The sequence below is a fragment of the Salmo salar genome, chromosome 20 (assembly GCF_965601325.2).
Source record: "Salmo salar chromosome 20, fSalSal1, whole genome shotgun sequence".
NCBI classification, from domain to species: domain Eukaryota; kingdom Metazoa; phylum Chordata; class Actinopteri; order Salmoniformes; family Salmonidae; genus Salmo; species Salmo salar.
The window spans coordinates 27,416,958-27,431,099 of record NC_138310.1 but is presented as its reverse complement, the minus strand read 5'-3'; the positions used below and the strand labels follow the sequence as shown (position 1 = coordinate 27,431,099).

Below are 14,142 nucleotides of genomic sequence, written 5' to 3'. Positions count from 1 at the left end.
TTGCTTTAAGTTTGTGTTAGGCATATTAAAACGTGTTACGCTCTATTGGAAACACTTTCAGGTTATTCTTATTTTGTTTCGTTGGTTTGGCATTTTGAATTAGCGTTTCAAACATTATTTTACGACATTTTTGAACTGGCCATTCAGTTTTACACGTCTTGAACTTGTCACTTTTTGGACCAATAATACTTAGTTTGACGTGTGTATTGTAGTTTACGATAATGTGTTTTGACCTGTAGTTCAAGCAAGCGTCCGAGCCAGGTTAGATCTCTCCAGACATGTCCTTTCCATCACTGCCAGCCGCTTTGGTTGCAGGGTGTGTTATCTGCGTTTATCAGATCTCCCCTCTTTACAACCCAGAAGGGTCACAATGCTTATTCGACTTTAAAGGCTTTTTTATGTGAGCGGGTGTGTGTATTAGCCCCTCAGACGGCTATACTAAAGGGGGTTCAATACACATCCTGCTCTCACCCTCTGCTGCCCTCTCCTCCCACTCCCTCCAAAGCTTTGACATTTGTCTAGTAGGCTAGGCCTAGTGGTTTGGCTAGTTTGTGGTGACGGGTACGTACGTTTTGTTGATGGTACACTGACTGTATTCAGCTGGTTTGCTGACTTTGTTCGTTTCTTCCAGGTTGCCATCAAGTGGGTGAGAAATGGACCGTTACTTTCGACATGTCCTCCATCTCTGTGACTGACGATGTCCAGCTGTCAGAGCTTCGGGTCAGACTACCAGCTTTCTCCGCCTCCAAGCGCGTCACATTGGACATTTATCACTCGCGAAAGCAGGACTGCGAGTCTGACACTGAAATGTTCCAACGCGAGCGCCTTCTCTTGGGCAGCTTTGGCGCATCGCCCAGTGACACCAAGTCTCCATTGAACGTTTTCAATGTAACAGCTCTGCTCAAATATTGGTTGCACCAGGGAGACGCAGTGACGGAGAGTCAAGAAGCAAGAGTTGGAGATGTGATGGAGGAAGAGCACGGGAGTGGGGTAGATGGAGAGATCGACATGCCCTACATTAAGCATCTTACACACAGGCGAAAGAAGGTTCACCATCCGACAGCGGAACGGGTTATGATGGTTGTCTTCTCCAAGCACAACCTGCCTCGGGATGGCGAGAGCGCACCCACTCTCATCCGTACTGTGGAGCACTCCAAATACGCAATTTTGGACCAAGTCAGCGGTGAAGCTCAAGGGCGACGCCACAAGAGAAACCGAATGGAGAGAGTGCGGATGGCCGGCGGAATTGCAGCGAATGCTACTGGGTCACTGGCTGAAGCCGTCCAACGCCCACTATGTCGGAAGGTGGACATGTGGGTAGATTTCGACCAGATCGGCTGGAACGAGTGGATTGTGTATCCAAAGCGCTACAACGCGTTCCGTTGCGAGGGCGCGTGCCCTATTCCGGTGGATGAATCATTCAGTCCCACCAACCACGCATACATGAAGGTAAGACATGAAAACAAAAACATACATAAACGTTTCCATTTGATTTAAATTCCTATGCATTATGCTCAGTGCAGCTTTCCGTAAAATATGCTTATTTTATTTTACAGAGCCTGTTGAGACTGTACCATCCGGATCGTGTGGGGTGTCCCTCCTGCGTGCCTACGCGCCTCAGCCCGCTGTCCATGCTGTACTATGGTGATGAAGACGTGATGTTACGGCATCATGAGGACATGATCGTGGAGGAGTGTGGCTGTCACTGATACCCCAGCCATGTCACCTCACCCGGCAACCAAAAATACCACTTATTTAAAACGCTTCACTTAGAATGGCATGTTGTGCGTCATGTAAAATGAAATGACTCTTATTGAAGGTGTCCATCTGATTCAATTTATACTTCAGGCTGTTTGTAACATGGAAAATCAATTTCTTTGATACTTACTATATCTTATGCAGTCATCATCTCAGGTGTTCTCATCTGAAACAACATTTTATCTTAGATGTGTCCTTAGATTGAGCCAATGTATTTACTTTATGATAAAGGTGTACTGTTATTTATTTGAATATTTCAAGTAGACTTCACCTTTTGGGTCACACTTAGGCTGTATGCATTTATATCGGCAGGGTTTTGGTATTTAAGAAGTTTATAAAGGAATATTCTGCAAAAATGGTATCTTACTTGTTATGACTACTTTTTTAGTCACCCATTTATTAAAGATATTTTTGTATATTGAAAAAAAATATATATATATAAATATATATATTAAAGCATTTTATTCTGTTCATCGAAGTGTGACATTTATTGATTTAATCCACTTAAGTGAGAAATCTAGGACATTTCAGCATTGTATTGGCCATATTCTGGGGTGAATTTAAATTGACCAAAAAAATAACCACTTATATTTAATAAAAATGAATGCAAGTCCTTTCAATGATTTGTTAAATCACTTAATACCGTTTGGGAACATGAAATTAATTGACAAAATTGTAATATTTAGCTCCATTTAATCATGTTAAGTTCTTGCAACAACTTGCCACTTGGCTCCGTTTTTCGAGGATTGTGGGTAATTAAAAATGTTTTGACTGATTTATTTTACTTTTTTCTTTAAACATGCATACAACTTGAATCAAATGTACATTTCTATATTAGTGTTAAAAGGTGCAATATGCAGAAATCGCTCTGCCATTTTCTGGTTGCTAAAAATCTAATAGTTTGCCAAATTTTGTGATAAAGAAGCATTCGGGGTGTAGAGAATCATTGTACCATCTAAACCACTGAATATATTTTCAATAACCAAAAATAATGTATTTTCAGCTGTTTGAAGTCGGTGTACAAAACCCGAAAGTTAGACAAAAATGAAACTTAAGAACAGGAGGCATAGAAATAGTACACACAGAATGGATCTACTGCTTCTCATCCTTGCTTTCAATGCGAATGACAGATCGATAACTCAGATTTCTATGTGAATTTGGTCGGGTTTATCAAAAAGTGAGATATTGCAGCTTTAAGCAGCTTGTTGTGGAGCATGATTAATACGCTATTGATGCATCCATGCGTCACTAACAAAAACATCCCCATCAAAATCCGTCAGTTTAAGCTTTAGATTTTTTGCATGGGCTGCAGCGGTCTAAGGCATCGGTTCTAGGCTGTATCACATCCGGCCGTGATTAGGAGTCCCATAGGGCGGCGCACAATTGGCCAAGCGTCGTCCATGTTTGGCTGGTGTAGGCTGTCATTGAAAATAAGAATTTGTTCTTAACTGACTTTCCTAGTTAAATAAAGGTAAAACAAATCTCAAATCAACCCTCCACATCCCCCTGTCGGCCTTCCGTATCTGCGGTGGAAGGTGGCCGAGCTACAGCAGTGTCTGTCAGCCATGAGACATCCCAAAAATCGGTCTTGTAACGAAAACGTCTGAACGGTTTTGCCGACAAACTTTTTGAACAGTAGCGGAGCCTCTCACGAACAAGATGTTCTTCATTTTGCTCCATGACCCCCACAAGTATCACTAGTACTCATCTGAAGGTAACCTATATAAACGAACGGAAATCTCGAGGTAGTTTTGTGCTAAGAAAAATAAGGGGTAAACCTAAACAATGTTAAAACATTCAAATGTTTGAAATTCTATTTTGGGTTTACTAAATATTTGTGTTACATCAATTCATATTGAATCATATCAGTAAATCCAACATTTTTATGGATATTAATTCTGTGGATTTACTTTGTAAATTTCAAACAACTTTTTTTTTTAACTCAAAAACATAGGACATTACATCTAATATTAATTGTAGATACAACACTGTTTTTTTTACAGTGTACTTGAGAATAGGATGGCCCCCACCACGCCTAATATGTTCTTAAACCTTCATGAACTGATAAAGACAAGCGTGTTTATGGCTTTAAGACCAGTTACTTGTGAACTGCTTTACCATCCTCACCTCAAATCCACATATTTTTATAGTATTACTGCACAGATTATGGGGAGTCATCAGTGCCCCTTGTAAAAAGGCCCAGCTGAGCAATTTCCTAGTTGATTGTGTTCAAAGCAACAGGTATAGGGAGGAAATGAACAGAGCAATGACTAGGAATGGGTCAAGACAGGGGTGGGGAATGGTGGAAAGAAAAAAGCAGTTGTTTATTTTGGGGGATGCCAGGAAGCAAGAGTGACAGGAATGGGGGGATATAGACCCCCTAACAAGAGCAGAGTGGCGTTAGTGAAGCTACTGTGTGCACGGCCAGGAGGAGTGGTAAAGTGTCGTTCCACATCTTCACACTCCCCTGCCCTGAAATTACACCTATCCTAAGTCTCTCTCTTAGCAAAAGGAAAGACACTGCCCTCAGACACATTTTTAACCCGTGCACCAACTAAGAGGCAGGTTGCGTTCCAAAACGAAGCTGTTAATGTAATTTATGCAAGTACAGCCAAAAAAAGTGTGATCACAGACAGTCAAGAGGTCAAATCTGAATTCCAAGCTATCATCAAAGCCGTATTAACTAATAACTAAAGCTCAGTGTTCAGCCCAGATTAATAACCACTGTTGCCTCCATGACAATCCATGCTGATCAATAGTTAAGCAATTTAAACAGGCTGATCTGTTGGGGTGACAAAAGTCTGTCATGGTCATTGGGTCCTCCTATGGCAGTGGTCTTTATGGGGCCTGGGGTTGGACCCTTGAGTGTTTGTTCAGACACCACGGCATGGCATGGCGAACTGGCCCAGTGGGTTTCCCGTTAGTGCTGCAGTTTCAGGATAGTGACAAGGAGCCAGGTGTCACAGCTTCTCTAGCACGTGTCAATTTTCACACACACTGAACCCTCATGAACAACCCCCTTCTGTTCCCCACCACACACACAGAACCCTGGTGGTCAGTCCATTGTTCAGACAGTCTAGTGGGCTAATATTGATTCAACACTTTATGTATCCTAAATGTTGTTTCCCAATGTATAGCACCCTTACTTTTATTGGTACAGATTCCCACAGAGAGAAAAAAAGATTGATTGACAGTGCATAGGATGTTGTGCATTATTGAATTCTGACAGAGGAGCAGACCTTGGTTCCTGCTTGGCAAGTAGGGCATCTGGTTGACACTCCTAGTGGCTAGGCAGAATGAAGTGCTAGATTACAATTTGGGAAATGTCTGCAGGGCCCTCTGGTGTGTCATTGTTTCTTTGTTCTGACTGAACCCGATACCCGACTTACTGCTAAATAACTAGTTTGACAGAGTTTCACAGCCAGGTAATATCACAGTTGCTTAAAGGCTAAATGTCCCAATTTATATTGGGATTTATCAGAATATGTAAGCACCCATTTAACTGAATTCTCTAAATAACAAAGTCATGAACGTATCACCTCTAAAGCATATAATGGATGTTTAAAAAAAAAGACTGGAACCTACTGTAAATAATCATAGGTCTTGTTGTTCAAGATCTCCCATTTACAGCCAATATGAATCATAGGCTGCGTTTAGACAGGCAGCCCATTCAGATTTTTTTTCCACTAAATTGGTCTTTTGACCAATCACATCAGATCTTTTCACATTAGACCTGTTTCAGAGCTGATTTGATTGGTCAAAAGACCAATTAGTGAAAAAAAGATCAGAAATGCACTGCCCGTCTAAAAATCAGCCATATAGGCCTACTGCTTATCACGTGCATACAGACAGTGTGGCTTTTGGATGAGAGGAAGGACATTGTGGTGTGTATTGATTACTGCTTTCCAGGCTGTTGGTTCTGGAATGTTATTAGTTGCAGGAGGGAACTTCCTGAAGAATTCCACAAATGTAACTCCTGCAACACTACAAACACAGGACATTTACCGCTTTGCGTCACAGAAGAATGGAAGTGTGCCAGTGGATGTGTAGCCGCGGTGCCGATGGCTTCTGATGGATGTGAACAGTGACATCAAGTTCAAAAATCATCTAATGGCTTCATGTACATTTAAAATGAAATGTTTCAGGAAAAGCTGGAATTGTAATTTAGAACTCATAGTAACGATATCGTCTTTTATTTTACTGTTACATTATATTACCAGTGGAATAACCATTTGTGGGTCATTCATTTTTTCTGTCAGATACCATGGGGAGCATGTATTGCAGTCAGCAACCCATTTACCATGAGACTAATGACACTTGCCAGATTACCGAGAGTGCCCGAGGGTTTGAAAGAAGCTATCCTGTGATTCTGGAATACACATACCAATTCTATTCACACTGGTTACTTTATAGGAAACAAGTCTACTATCAAATATATGTTTTCTTTGCTTTATTTCTTCTTCTTACATAGTATGTGAAAATGTATTTATTTTGTCTCAAAACTTAAACAAAGGTGACAAAAACATTCCTTTGTATGACTATCTGTAAAAATGTAAAGTTTTTTGAAGGCAGTATTTGAAGAGAGGTGAAGGATGGGTAGCCCATGATTAGGGTGATTTGAGTGTCAAAATAATTTTAAGGAATGAAAACAGTTGTATTGAATCTTTACCTCCACACCACTCCTCTGGGGCAGTCTTTTTCAGTGTTGCTGCTGGGTTCACAAGAGAAAGGCAACAGACTACCTTTAAGCAGTTTTCACAGTAACAACACCACTGATATTGAAAGTTAACACAGCAACTAATGGACACGTCTGTAAACACATGGTGACAATATTGTAGCGAGTCTGGACAGGGGATTGGCTGGGCCTCTTCTTTAGCATCATGGTAGTAAGTGAAGTTGTTTCACATCCCTCTAGAATGCTCATTCCACCACCAGTTAGATGTCCATTTCAAACTGTGCATCATCCCCTTCACAAACAAAAACACGTGTTCATTTATTTCCTACTGACCCCATTTGAAGAGTCTGACAGACAATACTTACCGTAATTTCCGGACTATTAAGCGCACCTGAATATAAGCCGCACCCACTGATTTAAAAAAAAATAATATTATTTTGAACATAAATAAGCCGCACATGTCTAAGCCGCAGGTGCCTACCGGTACATTGAAACAAATGAACTTTACACAGGATTTAATGAAACACGGCTTGTAACAAAAATAAATAGGCTTTAACGAAACACGGCTTGTAACAAAAATAAATAGGCTTTAACGAAACACGGCTTGTAACAAAAAAATAAAAAATTAGCAGTAAGCTTTAGTTGTCTTTTTGCACTCAGTCAATTCCTCACACTGCTGTTTCCAACGTCTAATCATCGACTCATTAAGACCAAGCTCCCGTGCAGCAGCTCTATTTCCTTTTCCAACAGCCAGATCAATCGCCTTCAACTTGAAAGCTGCATCATATGCATTTCTCCGTGTCTTTGCCATGATGAGGGTGACAAAATTACTACCGTAAATCAGAATGATGGCAAGTTTGAGAGCACTCGATTTAATCTAAACAGTAAACAAAAAGGTTGTTTGACCTTAACCCGTTCGGCAATTTCATGGGTCTAATGAAAGCTTCATGCCGCCAAAAAACTGAGCACGTCACAGAATGTGTTTTTTTGTAGATTTTTTTTTTGAAAGTGGGTAAAATCCATATATTAGCCGAGTCATTGTTTAAGCGGCGAGGTTCAAAGCCTGGGAAAAAAGTTGCGGCTTATAGTCCGAAATTTACGGTACATAAGGGCAAATATTGAAACCTGAAAATTATCCAAACATTGAGCTTCCAGTAAATCTGAACATTTTGTCTCATTAAATAACATATTTTCCATAAAACAAATTGATTTCCTATGACTGTTTTCGGGGATGTTTTTTTGTTTTGTTGGCACAGTAATATCTGAAATACGAGTAAATCGTTTTCCTGCCTGACTGGATCACGTTCTTACCAGTGCTCTTGTCAGCAGGTGCCGCGATATTGTTGTTCAGTGGTTCTCCGTTATGGGCCTTTACATTGATGATGTGTTTTGAGGGTGGGCTGGTGACCCCTGGAATGTCAGGGAGAGAGTACGGGGGAGTCCTGGCCAGCGGGGAAGTGCGGCACTCCAGCAGGAACTGCCGGTCGTAGATAATTCTTGTACCTTAGGTGAAAGGAGGATAGGGGTAGAAATGTTCAATAAATAGTGATGCAAATGTTACAGATCAAACAGGAGCACAATCCCTCCATAGCACTCATCCTGTTCCACAGTCCTATTTGGTTGAACACCCCCTGCAGTGAAACCTCACACACTCTTTCATACTTTTCACAACAGGTGTTTGGATATTTTAGAACACTGAGAACGTGTGAAGTGAAAGCCCTACATAAATAATGATAATAATAAATATAATACATTTATGTACTTTTAATGACAAAATAATCTCCAAGTGCATAAATCAACATACTGCCCCAATGATTTGATATGCATGTTTGTGGCTCAAAAAAACTAAAACTAATGGCATCAACAAATGGATCAAATTGCAGGGATTGCATGAATCCTTAAAATATATATGGTGCAAAATGGTTCTGTTTGTACTGTCCTCTGTGCTGTTCTGTCCACAGGGTAGTCAGTCACTGATATCTGCTCACCAAAGGGTGGTTCAAGGCAAGCTAGCCTACATATAATCGGCCAGCTGCGTTCTGTGCCAGAATTTCCCACATTACTGATGAGTGGCCTAAAAGGACAAACCTCAGCAAAAAGGCAGAGGAGTAACCCGTGGGAGCCCTCCGTGCATTACCCCTCCTGTTAACCTTGGACTAATATTAGAGCAGGAAACTGAGCTCTGTGCGTCCCAAATGGCATCCTATTCCCTATATATGGGCCCTGGTCAAAAGTTGTGCACTTTATAGGGAATTAGGGGTGGGAATTGCAAGGGACCTCAGGATACGATATTACAATACTTAGGTGCCGATTCCTAATTTATTTCAACCATTTGATGTCCATGATGTACTAAGTGCCTTATTGAAGAGCGATGTAAAAGAATCCACTGGGGCTCACACACTTGATCCCCTTTTGCTGCAGCTTTCTGCCCCACTTATTGCAGAATCATTAACCTATAGTTTTAACTTGACAATTGTTTCTGGGGTTATCCGTAAGATCTGGAAAACAGCACAAGTCTTCCCCCTACACAAAGGCGTAGATCCTTCTGAATTGGATAACTACCGTCCAATTTCCAAGCCATCTTGCCTTGACAAAGTCCCTGGCCAACTCTCTGCCTAGAACGGTTTTAACTTCTCATTCTGTTCTTAATGAGCACCCATCTGGTTTTAGACTTGGACATAGCACTGTTTCAGTGGCTACAATTGTCTGAGATGATGTGCTATGTTGTTTAGATCATAAAAAAGTCATTGCGCTGCCTTATTTATTGACTTGTCAAAGGCGTTTGACACAGTTGACCATTTCTTACTTGTTCAAAGGTCTGAAATAGTTCTTGAACCAATTGCAAGTTGCCTATCTAACGGTATCAAATGTACTTTCTTCAATATTCCGAAAGGTGTGCCGCATGGGTCGATTTTGGGCCCTGTTCTCTTCGCTATTTATATAAATAATATTTGTCTGTTAAAACCTGTAACATTCATCTCTACACTGATCATACAGTTATTTACTCCTGTGCCCTCAGTACAGCAGGCCATTCATGATCTTCAACTTTGTTGACTCAATTCAAAAATTGCTTACTGATCTTAAACTAGTGCTAAATGCTAATAAAACCAAATATTTTTTGTTCTCTCGGTCTCGTAATATTGACCGCGAGGACCTGCATATTTGCACATTGAAGGGAGCCTAAATTGAGCAAGTTCCCCAATCAAAATACTTGGGTATTTTGATTGACAATAAGCGCTCTTAAAACACACATTGAAAAACAGTCAAAAAAAGCAGAGAAATAAGATTGGTTTCTTTTCTAGTAATAAATCCTGCCTCACTTTGGAAAGTAGGAGGAAGATTGTTTACTTGATTATGGTGATATTGTCTACATACATGCGGCAGCCTCTGTTTTAAAACCTTTAGACTCAGTCTATCACTCGGCACTGTGATTTATCACTGGAGACAATTTTCATACACATTACTGCATTTTTTATAGTTCTGTTGGCTGGGAGTCTGACTACCAGAAGGGCTCAGCATTGCCTACTTTTTGTATTTAAAAACGATTCTTCAGAATCCCCCACTACCTCGGCTCACGTATTAATTGGAGATCCAGCAACTTTCAGACCTGCTCTCTGGACTGTCTGGTTCTGGAGGACCCATGGGTCTCCACTGAGCTGGGGATTTGACTCGCTGGTCTCCATTGGACAGTTTAGAGCCATTTTGAGGGAGATAATATGTGATAGTTGTGTTTGTTTTGATTCATCTTGTTGTATTGAATTGTGCGTTCATGTTCACAAGGCTCCCTTGAGAATGAGACCCTGGTCTCAATGGTGATCCGTCTAAATAAAAGTCAAACAAATTCATCATTTTATATATGCGATTCTCACAATTCTATATGTAATGTGATACTGTGATTTTATTGCGATTCGATGTTCCAAACAAATTGCTCTGTCTGCTGCAGAGGGACAAGAGACAGCCATGAGAAAACAAGTGTTCATCAGTCATGGAAATAAAAGTGCTGAAAACAAATTGGCTCCCTATTTGGATAACAAGCTTTGAAGGAAAAAAATACTGTGGTTTTGGTGCAAAAAATAATATTGCAGTATTGTCAAAACGATACATTGTCAAAAATAATATCCCAATATGTAACTGTATTTATTTTTTCCCTCATCACTATAGGGAATAGGGTGCCATTTGGGACACTCACTGGGAGTTAACCAGCTCACCATGACGTCACATGTCAAGAAACAAATGTCACTATAATTCAGGAAATTAGTAGGAACATTTTTATCCATCATATCTTGCTTGTTATTGCATATTTTACATATCATTCAATGCATTTAAAATGCTAAATGCTTTGAAAGTTCTAGGAAACTATAAGGGTCTCATTTGTTAATAGCATCTTGTGACAGAGGGTTCGTGCAAAATGGCTGCTGCTGAAAGAAACTGCAACATGATCTGGCAGGTCCTGCTAGTGCGTTAATCTCTGAATCACTGTTGAACACCGCCACCAACACTTCAGCTGTGACCAAGTGAAGAGGGAGGAAGTGAAAGGCCTTGTGTGGAAACATTTAGTGCTTTCCTGGATCCTTGGAACGTCCCTACCCTAAACCATAGCCGTTTGAAAATGTCAATTTCAATAGGGTTCCATCAGAGTTGTCACAAGGATTCTGTTTAGACTTTTCCGTGAGGAAATGCTTTAAAAAAAAACATGACAGGCAACAGTGTCCTAGCCTACATATTCATAATTCAATTCACAATGGCATGCAATCATGCAACAAATATGTTCTCTGGGACTACTTAAAATGTCAGATACTTTTACTTTGCAATCCACTCTAGTCTCTACCTGCTTGCTATACCTGCTTCACACGATATGAAAGGACTCCTGGCAGTTGTTGCACAGATGTAACCACACATGCATGTGCATATAATGCATCCTATCAATACAACAAGTGGGGCGGCAGGCAAGCCTAGTGGTTAGAGCGTTGGGCCAGTAACCGAAAGGTTGCTGGATCGAATCCCAAGCTGACAAGGGAAAAATCAGTCGTTCTGCCCTTGAACAAAGCAGTTAGCCTCCTGGGAACAGTGGGTTGTCATTGTAAATAAGAATTTGTTCTTGCCCGACTTGCCTAGGTGGAAACAAAAGTTGATGTGTCACAGCTCTCTTGGGCATCTACTGTTTTGTGTTTTTATTATCGACATACCTAGCCTTAAGTAAAGCCTGTGTCCATGTCTGCAAATGATTCAACATTATACACACCAGCAAACACAGATAATGAAATAATTGCAACCCTAAACAATGAGTTGTTCAGTTTTAGAATGGGTGACTAGTCCTAAACATCTCCCAAACAACAACCATTGTATTTGGTGCAAAGCATTCCTTAAGTTCGAATGTGATAATGAATAATGTGGCCGTTGTGAAAGATGAGTAGACTAAACTGCTTGGTGTTACCTTAGACTGTAAACTGTCTTGGTCAAAGCATAATGGTTCAATTACAACTCAATGGTTGTAAAGATGGAGAGAGGTCTGTCTGTGATAAAGAGATGCAGGCTCTAGTTCTATCTTATCTTTATTATTGCCCAGTCATATGGTCAGGTGCTGCAAAGAACGACCTAAGAAAGCTGCAGCTGGTCCAGAACAGAGCATCCAGTCTTGCTCGTCACTGTAATCAGAGGGCTAATAGCAATACTATGCATGCCAGCCTCTCTTGGCTATAAGTTGAGGAGAGACTGACTGCATCGCTTCTTGTTTTTATAAGAAACATTAATATGTTGAAAATTCTCCCAAAAATGAACTTACTCCACTAGGGGTCTTTTCACAGACCCCAGGTCCAGAACAACTTCAGGTAAAGTACTTTTTAGAGCCATGATTGCATGGAACTTCCATCTCAGACAGCCCAAGTGAACACCAAACATGGTTTTAAAAAACAAATAAAGTAACACCTATCTGACTTCATTACACTTGTATGTAAATGTTAACTGGTATGTATAAGTTATGTATGTAGTGTTCGGTCAGCACATTATCTGTTTTTAAACATATGCATCTCTGTTCTTGTCTATTATTGTTATGTTATATGTGGACCAAAGAAAGAATTGCTGTGGCTTTTGCAACAGCTAATGGGGATCCTAATAAAAGTCTCAAATCCTTGAACGCATGCAATGTTGCAGACGCCTGTCATAAAACAGAATATGAATTGAACCTATATAGTGCACACCTAAACTCTGATCTAGGACAAAGCTGATAAGTCCATGTTGTCAATTAGGTCTAATTATAGGTAATCATTATAGGTAATCATACCCATATCCCTGCCCTGTCCGTTTTCATTTAACTTAATTAAAATAGGGAAAACGTGTGATTTCCATTGCATAATCACATTGGTCATTTGCTGGGACGGCAGGTAGCCTAGTGGTTAGAGTGTTTGACTAGTGACCGAAAGGTTGCAAGATCAAATCCCTGAGCTGACAAGGTAAAAATCTGTCGTTCTGCCCCCACTGTTCCTAGGCCATCATTGAAAATAAGAATTTGTTCTTAACTGACTTGCCTAGTTAAATAAAGGTTTAAAAAAAACACTCAATCTATTGTTAACATGCTATAAACCAGGGGTTCAAATAATCAAAGCTTGAATCATCTGCCTAGTGTTGCAAGATCTAGGGCAGAAACCAAACCGGGGCCCCGGGACCGAGTTTGGGAAACCCTGCTGTAACCTACAGACATTAGCTGTAACTACTACCAAACTAACTAGTTAGCTAACATCTGTGTAGCTAAATAAGCCAAGTGACGATCTCTCATAGCTATGTTGTAGTTGTCTAGAAGTTACCACTACTTCCAGTTATTAGCTGAGACAGCCGATTGAAGCAAGATTCCTACTGATATCAAGTCACACCAGCTCGTACATGATGATGACCGTGGTGGTGTACGAAAAGTTACACTAACGCTATTATAGTTAGTTAACAAGCTGATGCAAACAATGGCACGCTATCAGAAACAAAACAAAGTCACTGGGGAAGACATGAGGATGTTGCAGGCTGAAGTTAAAGCGTTTGTCAGTGTACAATACTGCACCGCAAACATTTTGCTAGAGACATTTGACTGCTAGCCTTGTCATTTGTCTAGAGATTTGACAACCCATCGAGGTTGTATTCGGGGCACCTGCATAGTTCGAACACATAGTAATCAGGCTAGCAATCGAATCATTTCCCGTTAAGTTACATATGCCATATAACACAAATATATATAGTTCTATAAAGGCTAGCTACTGTTACCTCCAGGAGTTATGATGAACGGAGTTCCTCCGGGGGTTGTGGAGTAGTCGTGGGGCATGTGCGTCGCGTCGTTTATAGTCACCCATCTGGTCGGAATGGACTTGCTAGTAGTGGTTTTCTGACAGCCCGAAGACATTTTCAAAACACAGGGCCGTTTTCTAATATCTACAAATTAATCAACGTAAAGATCCTGGACATTACACTTTGGTGGTTTTCTCAGTTCTTTGCTTTGGTTCAATAGCAAACTAGCTACTTTCATTAAATAATAAGTACTAATGATGTTAACTAGTCACACATTCCTACACGCAAACCTAGCAGAGGCGAGGTTCTTTATTAAAGGACTTTAGCACACGTTCTTCCAAACTCACCCTCAGCACTCACTCATTGATATTATATCGCCCCCCACTGTTGGATGGTGTTGCTTCTTAGATACAGTATATCGACAAATGTCCAAATTGGAAAAA

The 14,142-nt window shown here is 40.5% G+C and overlaps 2 protein-coding genes across 2 annotated transcripts; one reads left to right on the top strand and one right to left on the bottom strand.

Moving 5' to 3' along the window:
• The first annotated feature begins 9 nt into the window (after window positions 1–9).
• LOC106580334 (nodal homolog) lies at window positions 10–2,231 on the top strand. Its single transcript, XM_014161242.3, has 2 exons — window positions 10–1,449; window positions 1,557–2,231. The coding sequence occupies exons 1-2, from the start codon at window positions 673–675 to the stop codon at window positions 1,707–1,709; spliced, it is 930 nt and encodes a 309-aa protein (XP_014016717.3). The 5' UTR covers window positions 10–672; the 3' UTR covers window positions 1,710–2,231.
• Window positions 2,232–6,193: 3,962 nt separating this feature from the next.
• Window positions 6,194–14,040, bottom strand: LOC106580340 (eukaryotic translation initiation factor 4E-binding protein 2). The gene is made up of 3 exons (XM_014161250.3): window positions 13,679–14,040; window positions 7,745–7,936; window positions 6,194–6,725 (listed from the first exon to the last, which is right to left on the bottom strand). Exons 1-3 carry the CDS (start codon window positions 13,812–13,814, stop codon window positions 6,694–6,696), a joined length of 360 nt encoding a protein of 119 aa, XP_014016725.1. The 5' UTR covers window positions 13,815–14,040; the 3' UTR covers window positions 6,194–6,693.
• Between the last annotated feature and the right edge of the window lie 102 nt (window positions 14,041–14,142).